The 10,667-nt window shown below is 40.7% G+C and overlaps 1 protein-coding gene across 1 annotated transcript in view; it reads right to left on the bottom strand.

Annotated features, from left to right (window-relative positions):
- Nucleotides 1–2,997: 2,997 nt before the first annotated feature.
- LOC121491486 (SAP domain containing ribonucleoprotein) overlaps nucleotides 2,998–10,667 on the bottom strand; it is a 50,316-nt gene continuing 42,646 nt past the window's right edge. The window contains exons 10-11 of the mRNA XM_041756452.1: nucleotides 7,023–7,112; nucleotides 2,998–3,292 (exon numbers count right to left, since the gene is read on the bottom strand). Of these exons, the coding sequence (XP_041612386.1) occupies nucleotides 3,251–3,292; nucleotides 7,023–7,112 (132 nt within the window). The 3' untranslated portion in view covers nucleotides 2,998–3,250. The remainder of the gene's footprint in view (nucleotides 3,293–7,022; nucleotides 7,113–10,667) is intronic.

The raw sequence follows: 10,667 nt of genomic DNA, 5'->3' as shown, positions 1-10,667 counted from the left end.
CAATCTATTATCAATTCTCCTTCACAGTAGGGTTGCCTGCTATTGGTACACTCTGGAAAGAGTCATGGAATGACTTCCCCAGTCTCAGAGCCAGTAGAGCTAGCATGGTAGGACAAATTACACCTAAGTAGTTACTACACAATATTCCACTCTAATCCATTCTGTTAATAGTAATCTGAGAAGTTGAAAAACTAAAGGCAGGGAAACCAAAGGACAAGAAAAGAAAAAGTTGGGATGACCCGGAGCACAAAGGGTCTGCAAAGGTGTGAAATTTGCCATTATTTTTCAATCCCTTTGAAAGGAAAAACAAGAATATGGATATACAGGAAGATGGGGGGGTTAGATTTTAGTAGATTTCAATAATCAGAGGGAATGAGATGGTCTGTCAGAGGCCCACATGGAAGAGAACAGAGAAAAAGTTATTCTCCCTTATTTAATGAAGCTCCTTCCTTCCCCCTCATGTTTCTCCTGTTAGACATGGCAATAGGACTCAACCCCAAGAAGTTCTGCTCTTATTCACATCTTCCTTCCTATAGCTCTCACCCTTACAGAAGCTTCTAGCACTATATATTCATAAATTCCCAGGAGTTGGGGTAGGGGGAAGGGCAGTTCAGAGTGATGGTAGAGAAAAAGAGAACAATCCCATGGTTCTTAGAGAACCATAAAAAGGTGCAGATTTACAGCTGAGGAAACTAGTTCCCTCCACATCTTTTATAGACTCCCTCATTAAGAGCTCCCAGGTATGCAGAGAATGTCATAGCTTCAGGACAGGGAAAAGACTACAGTCAGCTAACTGCGTATGAATCCTAGATAAGCTACACTAGCGTGACTGGGGGATAGGAAGGAAAGGTACTTGGATCCCAGATAAAGAACTCCAAGCCTGAATTTTTTTTTTAAAGATTTTATTTATTCATGAGAGATACAGAGAGAGAGAGAGAGAGAGAGAGAGGCAGAGACACAGGCAGAGTGTCTGTGTCCCTGCAATGCAGGGAGCCCGACGGGGACTTGATCCTCGGTCCTCAGGATCCTGACTGAAGGCGGCGCTAAACCTAAACCGCTGAGCCACAGGGGCTCAGGCCCAAGCCTGAATGGTTTTAAAGGGACTATTTTAAGACTGAATTAGTAAAAAAAAGACAAAGGCATCCTGAACTTTCATGCTCAAAAAGTATGTGTGGAATGACTATCATGAGACAGGAAGAGGAGGATCTGGTGGTTAGGCTTGGAGGTGAGACTTCTGGCTGACAGAACAGCTGCTGGAATGGGATGAAAAAAGTTATTTTAAAAAATCCATACAAACTGAGAAAATCAGTATCAAAGATTTGGGGAAGTAAGTTGAGTGGGGGAAAAGAATGATTAAACGTCAGGAAGAGAATCCTGGGGGGGGGGGGGTAAGGCTCAATACCTTTCTGAAAGGTTTTAGAATATAGAGACTGAAAAAAATTTCCAAAGGATCCAGTGCTTTATTCCTTTATACCTATTTCTTACTTTTCCCATCGTTGCGTAGAAAACCCTTACTGAATCTATAATCTCTCTCAAGCTACAAAACAACTAATTTTCTGTGGTTGTTTTTAGATAGAAACACAGTAGAGAGAAAAAAGGGCCTGGAGAAAAGAAAAAGAAGGCAAAAAGAAGAGGCCAGAGGAAAGGAAATATTTAACCAGTGTTCCCTTTTGCTTACTTCCCCAGCCAGATTGGGGCAAAATTCACAATAAATTGGCAATCTCTAGATCTGCTCTCCAGGCAGTTTTCTTAAAGCATCTAAAATAAACTTAGGTCCCTGCCCTACTTAGCAACCAAAGAGACTTTGTGGAAAGAGATTGTTAGGAAGGGGATCAAACCATTACTTTTCTATTAATCACAACAATAGGCAGCTTTTAGTAGAAATGGAAATAAGGAATTACACCACAGCAACACAGGATCTGATCAAGGTATCAAAGTCTTCTGGTAAGGTGCCAGGCTCCTAAGTTCTATTCTCAAAAAAACAAAACAAAACAAAAAAAACCAACCAACCAACCAACCAACCAAAACCAACCTCACAGAGATGTCCAAAAATAAAGATTAAGAGGAGAAACCCTACACCAACATACCCAAAAAGAAAAGTAGCACATCTCAGATCTTGGTGAAACATCAAATGCAAACAGCAATCTGCTTAGAGAGTCAAACATAAGGAGGCGGCTCAGCAAGGAAAACAGATTTTAGTAATATGTAAGAAACACTGCCACTAAAACTGTGTACTTCTCTAATAGAAGACAAACTAGCACAGGACTTGATTAGAAAGTAGAAGCCTCCAGAGGCACCTAGCTGGCTCAGTAGGAAGAGCATGCAACTTTTGATCCAATCTTGTGGTTCTGAGTTCGAGCCCCATGCTGGGTGTAGAGATTAAACAAGCGTGCGCATGGCACACACACACAACTTAAAAAAAAAAAAAAGAAGCCTTCAGTCCACTGTTCATGTTCCCAATGATCTAGGTGACAATGCTTGACACCCCTAACATTCTGTCATGCTTTGAATACCTACACTTTCCTTCTAGCTCTGAGGGGTACTCAGCTAGAGTACCCCTGCATAAACAATAGGGTCCCATACTGGCCTTGGCTGAAACCAGACAGTATCTCACCAATTCACGCCTGAAAACAGGGTCCTTCTGGACTCCATTCCATAATAGACTACCAGTCATCAGGCCTTGTATTTATATCCTTTACACCTCCTAAAACTCAGTGTTCCTCCTACTTTACTCAATGGGTCACGTCAACCTGCTGAAGCAAAAGATTCAGGGTGAAACTTGGCCTCTTTATGGAGGATAAAGAGTAAAAGGATGCCTATGAGTATGAAAGAAGGAAATAAATAGGCTTAACGGGATAGACTCAATCCTTTTCCTTGTTATTTTCTAAAGGATAAAGGCATTATGGCTAATTCCCTGTAATATTTGTCCCTGAAGCTCCCCTTATCTGGTCTAATCTGGTTCTAAGAACTCAAAGGAGCACCTAATAAAACACATTGTTTTATTTTCTTTCGTTTTTTTATTAACAAGCAAAATAATAATTAAAAAACAACAACACAAGAACAACAACCTTAAAGTTGGAACAGCAATGAGTGAAATTGCTGCTGACGTTCCTGGATGTACCCGGGATACATGCTCTCTCACTGCGAGGCAGGACCTAGGCACATGACTGTGCATTTAGGTATATATATGACCAAAAAAAGTCAGAGAGATGGAAACCACTGGAGAATAGAAAGCATTAAGAGCTTTTCATCAGGCAATCCCAAAACGCTCTGCCCTTTTCCTCTTCTTTGCCTGTGAGAAAGAAGAAAGAAAAAAATTAGATTGCTAGACAACAGTGGCCTAGGTTCCTGACTGCTTTAATTCAAACTCACATGAACTATCACAAGGTCCAAGAAGGAGGAGGGACCCAGGCTTAAGCTTGGCAGCCAGAGATTCCATTCCTGAACCTCTCTAGTTATCCAGTTAGAGCTGGAGAGTTTTGGTGGGAAAGGAAGGGAGAAAACTATGGGTAGTAAGGGTTGGGGTAGAGGAGGAAGAGAATAGTGGTAGAAAATGGAAAACTCGTAAAGAAGAGAGGGCCACTCAGCCTTATAGCAAGTTAGTCTGGAAACAACGGACTCTTAACAGGCTGAGGAATCTTCTAGTCAGTGAGGAGATGGGAGATCTCAGAGGACAAAGGGTTGACCAGTGCTATTTTTTCATGGAGAAGGTGAAAGGGATGCTATTCTAGGCAGTAAGGCCCAAGCAGGAGCTATTCCCTGGGTCTCCAAACTCACAAAAAGGCATATAAATCTTCAATGCCAACAGAATAAATGGGAAGGAGGAGAGTCCCCAACATGGATCTCTTTGAGGGAGTTAGCACTAGAGAGAGACACAAAATGAGAAATGGGGGAGGAGAGAAAGACCTTTTTGTTCTGAGACTGACTCACAACACAGCACTGAGTCCTTCATCCTCACTCTAACCACTGACTCCACCAAAGAGGGGACTTTTTTTTTTTTTTTTAAAGAGAGAGGGGAGACGGAACGGGCAGAGGGAGAAAAAGAATCTTAAACAGGCTCTAGGCCCAGCGCAGAGCCTGAAGCAGGGCTTAATCTCACAACCCTGAGACCATGACCTGAGCCAAGAATCAAGAGTTGGATGCTTAACTGACTGAGCCACTGAGGTACTTGGGGACTTTTTTTTTTATTCCATTCATGCAGGAGGTTTAATTTAGATCTTAAAGAAAGAGAGTGTGTATAAGCCCAGCCCACCCTATACCTGGGTTACTGACACAATTCTTTGGAATCAAGTAAGTCATTTGGTTCATGTCAACGCCATCAACCTCTGAAGTTACTATTCCTTTATATGCACGGACTCTCCCCACAAAAGCTACTATTTGTTGCCAACCAACAAAATCCTCATCTGCCTCATCTTGGAGAAGCCAAATGTACTACCTTATTAGTAAACATGGCTGGTTCAACAGTTACCTTGGCAAAAGGAATAATTTTACTAGAATTAAAACAAGCTTTAAGTTTACCTCTAGCTTATGCTGGCAAGTCACTAAGTAAGTTGATATTTATAACAGGTAATGCTTTATTCTGAATTAGTAGCACAGAGAATACAAAATCTTTCAAGTTTCTTCCTACTGGAAATACAAACTGATCAAACTAGGCAGCATCTGGTGGCTCAGTGGTTGAGCATCTGCCTTTGGCTCAGGTCGTGATCCTGGGGTCCTGGAATTGAGTCCCACATCGGGTTCCCAACAGGAAGCCTGCTTCTCCCTCTGGCTATGTCTCTGCATCTCTGTATCTCTCATGAATAAATAAATAAAATCTTTAAAAAATTATATTAAAAACAAACTGATCAAAATGTAAAATTTTCAGAGTTTATTTACAAGACTGACTCTGATATTCATTCATAGAAAGATTTTGTAAGATTTTGTGTGTGTGAGGTAATAGATTTTCCAAGGTTATCTCCAGGGCTGCCTGACTGGCTCAGTTGGTACAACATGCAACTCTTGAAATCAGGGTTCTGAGTTCAAGCCTCATGTTGGGCATGGAGCCTACTTTATTTTTTTATTTTTATTTTTTTAAGATTTAATTTATTTATTCATGATAAATAGAGAGAGAGAAAGAGAGGCAGAGACACAGGCAGAGGGAGAGGCAGGCTCCATGCCAGGAGCCTGACACGGGACTGGATCCGGGACCCCAAGATCACACCCTGGGCCAAAGGCAGGCGTTGAACCCCTGAGCCACCCAGGGATCCCCTGGAGCCTACTTTAAAACAAAACAAAACAAAACAAGGGCCATCTCTAGAGATAGATGAAAAGAAGTAAATTTAGATTAAAGGAAGAAGGGAACGTCTGGGTGGCTCGGCGGTTAAGCCTCTGCCTTTGGCCCAGGGGGTGATCCTAGAGTCTCGGATGAGTCCCATAAAGGGCTGCCTAGATGGAGCCTGCTTCTCTCTCTGTCTGTCATAAATAAATAAAAATAAAATCTTTTTTTTTTTAATGAAATCTTAAAAAAAAAAAGGAAGAAAGAACATTGCAAATTCTTCACCACCCAAGAAGTTTCTAGAATTCAAATACACTCATCATTTCAATTCCTTATGTACACCTTAGATGACACTTTGGGTCTCCATTATAGATATATATTTTTTTAAAGACTTTATCTCTTTATTCATGAGAGACACAGAGAGAGAGGCAGAGACACAGGCAGAGGGAAAAGCAGGCTCCATGCAAGGAGCCCGATGTGGGACCCGATCTGGGGATTCCAGGATCATGCCCTGGGCCGAAGGCAGACACTCAACCATTGAGCCACCCTGGCATCCCAGATACTTTTATTTTTTATTTTTTATTTTATTTATTTATTTTTTTATTTATTTATGATAGTCACAGAGAGAGAGAGAGAGAGAGAGAGAGAGAGGCAGAGACACAGGCAGAGGGAGAAGCAGGCTCCATGCACCGGGAGCCTGACGTGGGATTCGATCCCGGGTCTCCAGGATCGCGCCCTGGGCCAAAGGCAGGCGCCAAACCGCTGCGCCACCCAGGGATCCCCCCCAGATACTTTTTTTTTTTAAAGCAATCTCTATACCCAACGTGAGACTGGAACTCTCAACCTCAAGATCAAGAGTCACACGCTCTACCTAATGAGCCAGCTAATACCCAATATAGATACTCTTAAATCACTAAATCAATATTGTCTGTCAAAGCTCCAAGTAGTCTTGCTTAGGGTCTCAGTTAATGTGAGTTACCCCAGAGGAAACTGGGATAAGGATAAACACAAGTTTTTAAGAAACAAGAAAAGAGCTGCTCTTTCATTTAATAAACTATTTATTTATAAATAAAGTGATTAAGAACAAGAAGTCTCATTTGAGTCCATTGACCTACTCCAGATGGGAGTTAGGCCACAACTATACTTGTGTCTGAGTTGGATAAGCCTTTATTAAATGATCAAAAAAAAAAAAAATGCCTAACAGATAATCAGAGACACTGCTATTTACTAAATATGACAGCTTTGTGTCAAGTATCATCGCTTTTTTTTTATCATCGCTTTTTACATAGAATAAGTTCATGCAAAAAAAAAAAAAAAAAAAGAATAAGTTCATGCTTGAAATACCTCTTCAAGGTAGGTATTATCTCTACTTCCCAGATGATAAAACTGAGGCTCAGAAAAGGGCCATAACTTGTAAGTAATACTAAGTGGCAGAGCCACTTCTTAAATCCAAGCTTTTGTGATTCCAAATCTTGTGCTCCTTTCTAAGCTAAATGGCTCTAACACCAAATTAAGTATGCTGATGGAATTCAGTGTGGCTACTTTATCCAGAAAACAGATATGAAGCAAAGAACAAAAAGATCTTATTATTTGGGCACTTAAGAAGTAGGCTAGGGAAAGAAGAATGTTTCTTCACCCTCACTTCCTTCCAAGGGCTCTATGAAGCACTCTAGATATATATGTGTGTATATATATGTGCATACATATATATAAAATATATAAATATAAATATAAATATAAATATAAATATAAATATATATTTTTTTACCTCTGTATCTTCTGTGGTTCCTGTTCCGGCTGAACTTGTAACAATCCCAAATCGCTCCTTCCTCTTTTTCAGCTTCTCATCATCTTCAGACTGTTCAGGGACAAAGAAAAGAATTGAAACAAGATAGCCTCCACTCAAGAGATAAAAGAGAATTAAATTATAACTTAATGGTCACAATATGGCAGCCAACCTTGTGCCAAGAACTAAGAATCACACAACAAAAAACAGACAGGAAACTGAATAAGCAAGCATACAGTATGTTGTCCCTAAGAACGACTATAGAAATTTAAAATAGGGCCTCAATGTTCCTAAGACACATGAAGTTAAGAAAACATAAATACCCATACAACAAATTTCTGTGAAGAAATTTTGGTAGTTCAGAGAGATGGAATACTGAGGCTTCAGTGAGTAACACCTGAGGACAAAACGCTGGTAGAAGGCATCTAAACTACTTGTTAAACACTGCTTACAAGTTCCATTTACTTGTGAAGGAACGGAAGGGAAAGACGCTGCCAGAGTGGTATTTCTGAAGAATGTACAAAGAAAGCCAAGCATTGTGAATGCCCAGCAAAGGCACAGAAGGCTCTGAATAATTTGAAATGATTTTGGAAAAAGGTGAGTCAAGGCATTAGCTGCAGTTATCTCTCTAAGAGAAAGATGCTCTGGACAGTTCACAAGCATCCAAGAGACTCACTGCCCTTTAATTGAGAGAATATTATAGCTTACCATGAATTAGAGCTGATCATACTCCTATAGCTGTTTTAATGACTGAGCTAATGTTCACATCTAACACTGTTCAATCTAAGAGTCTCATATATATTCCCATCAGAACCTAAACCCTGCCACTTTATTTATCCCACTTTAACAGTTATTTTCTCCTTTTCTACCTTCCCCCCATGCCCAGTCACCAGTAATCAAAAATGCAGCCCTACGATGAGTAAACATATAAAATTAGATGGACTCTCTGGGTGTTCTTCCACCCAGGATTTTCTAGAACTGGGCACACATCTAGACTAAGATCCTATCCTTTCCATATACCTCAAGAGACCCTCTATCTATACATACATACTCACCCTCACCAAGGTCAGTTTCTTTGACTTTATTTACAAAGGTAACCAACAGAAGATCGGGTCAAAAGAATTCAAACTTCTGAATATGATTCTGTGTGGTGCTCCTAAGGTGGTCTTTTTAAAAATTCCAAGGAGTTCATATCCCTGCAGTCTATAGGCAGGTTATATCTCTGGGTGTCCCAGAATAAGAATTAAAAAGAAAGGCAATCAAGAGATCTATAGAAACACAGGAATTTTAAAATATGTGTACTCTCAACCTCAACCAAGGAGTTGCATTTGTTCCTACGATCACAGAAGCCACCTCTTTGGCCAAAGACAGGGCAGCTATTCAGCTTTCCGTGTTTAATTTAACTAGTCTATTCTCTGAACACAGTAGGCAAGAATACCTTCTTGGTCTTACTTTGCCTCTTTCAGCTCAAGAAGCATATCCATTTTCTCCCTCTTGCTGTACTTGCTTTATAGGGAGTTAGAAAGGAGTCAAGAGGGAATCCCTGGGTGGCTCAGCGGTTTAGTGCCTGCCTTTGGCCCAGGGCATGATCCTGGAGTCCCAGGATCGAGTCCCACATCAGGCTCCCTGCATGGAGCCTGCTTCTCTCTCTGCCTGTGTCTCTGCCTCTCTCTCTGTGTCTCTCATGATTAAATAAATAAAATCTTTAAAAAAAAAAAAAAAAAAAAAGAAAGGAGTCAAGAAAAGTTGGTGGCTATGAAGGACTGAGGTACCCTACACACGAGTTAACCACTTAACCATAGTGTATTACTAGAAAAGAATATTGCTTACACAGTTCTTCTGCCTTTTTAAAAGATTTTTATTTGTTTATTTACTTGAGACAGAGGAGGAGCAGAGGAAGAGGGACAAGCAGACTCTGCACTGAACACAGGGCCTGACATGGGGCTCAATCCCAAGACCCATTACCTGAGCTGAAATCAAAAGTTGGATGCTTAACCAACTGAGCCACCCAGGTGTCCCTGTCTTTTTCATTATAACCCTCAGCAAATCCACAGTGGGTACAAAACTGATGCAATCTAAACTCCTATAAAACATGGAACCAGGTTTGGGGGGGGTGGGGATATTCTTTTTCCCCATTTATTTATTTTTATTTTTGAAGGAGGAGGGGCAGAGTGAGAAAGAGAGAGAATTCTGAAGCAAACTCCTGGTGATGTAGGGCTTGATCCCAGGACCCTGACATCATGACCCGAGTCAAAATCAAAAGTTGGTCACTTTACTAACTGCACCACCCAGGCAACCTGAAAAAAAGTATTGTTTTTAATAATCAGAAATTAAAACAATGCTAACAATACAGTCACTAATATCAGAGTGCTTATTTTGTGCCACTCTACGAAGTTCTTTACATGCAATATCTCATTTATTTTTTTAAGTTTACATATATGTATTATATATATATATATATATGAAAAAATACATACATATATTTTTAGTAATCTCTATACCCAACATGTGGCTTGAACTCATGACCCCAAGCTCAAGAGTCGCATGCCTTTCCAACTGAGCCAGCCAGGAGCCCCTCATTTATATCTCAAACACAGTAGGTACTATGACTAAATTCATTTCATAGAAAATAAAAAAAACTTGGAGAAATTAAGTAACCTATTTTTTTTAATTTTTATTTATTTATGATAGTCACACACACAGAGAGAGAGAGAGAGAGAGAGAGAGAGGCAGAGACACAGGCAGAGGGAGAAGCAGGCTCCATGCACCGGGAGCCCGACGTGGGACTCGATCCCGGGTCTCCAGGATCACGCCCTGGGCCAAAGGCAGGCACTAAACCGCTGCGCCACCCAGGGATCCTCCCTATTTTTTTTTTTTTCTAGTTTTTTTTTAAATAATAAATTTATTTTTTATTGGTGTTCAATTTGCCAACATACAGAATAACACCCAGTGCTCATCCCGTCAAGTGCCCCTCTCAGTGCCTGGCACCCATTCACCCCCCCCCCCCCGCCCTCCTCCCCTTCTACCACTCCTAGTTCGTTTTCCAGAGTTAGGAGTCCTCAGGATCCTGGGATTGAGCCCCACACGGGGCTCCCTTCTCAGTGGGGGTCTGCTTCTTCCTCTCTCTTTGCTTATGCTCTATCAAATAAATAGATAAAATCTTAAAAAACAAACAAAATACATCCACTTTCCTAGCTTTACTATCTCTTCAGTTATCTCACATAACCCTTTCTTTGGAGGAACAGCAGCAGAATGGAAGTGTTTAATTCCCAAAGGAAGAAGGATAGCTAGGATCCTTAGCTAACAGTAGTTGTAAACTACTTCAACCACTTTCATAGCACTCAAATAACCTGGATCAATGCCAGGATCCCATCCCCTTTCTACTGTAACATATGTCTCTACTTTAGGGATCTAGGGAAAGGACTAAATATTTTCTCAACTGAATTTGTTTCTCATTTTGCCTAACTGGCTACTCCATCTGTTGAACTATAATAGAAGAATTAGGAAGGTTTCCAATGAACACAGCCTTCCTATTTTTTTTTTTTTTTTTAATGATAGTCACAGAGAGAGAGAGAGAGAGAGAGAGAGAGAGAGAGGCAGAGACACAGGCAGAGGGAGAAGCAGGCT

This window comes from Vulpes lagopus, chromosome 5 (assembly GCF_018345385.1).
Source record: "Vulpes lagopus strain Blue_001 chromosome 5, ASM1834538v1, whole genome shotgun sequence".
Taxonomy (NCBI): Eukaryota; Metazoa; Chordata; class Mammalia; order Carnivora; family Canidae; genus Vulpes; species Vulpes lagopus.
The sequence above is the reverse complement of the archived record's forward strand: the minus strand, read 5'-3'. Positions and strand labels throughout refer to the sequence as shown.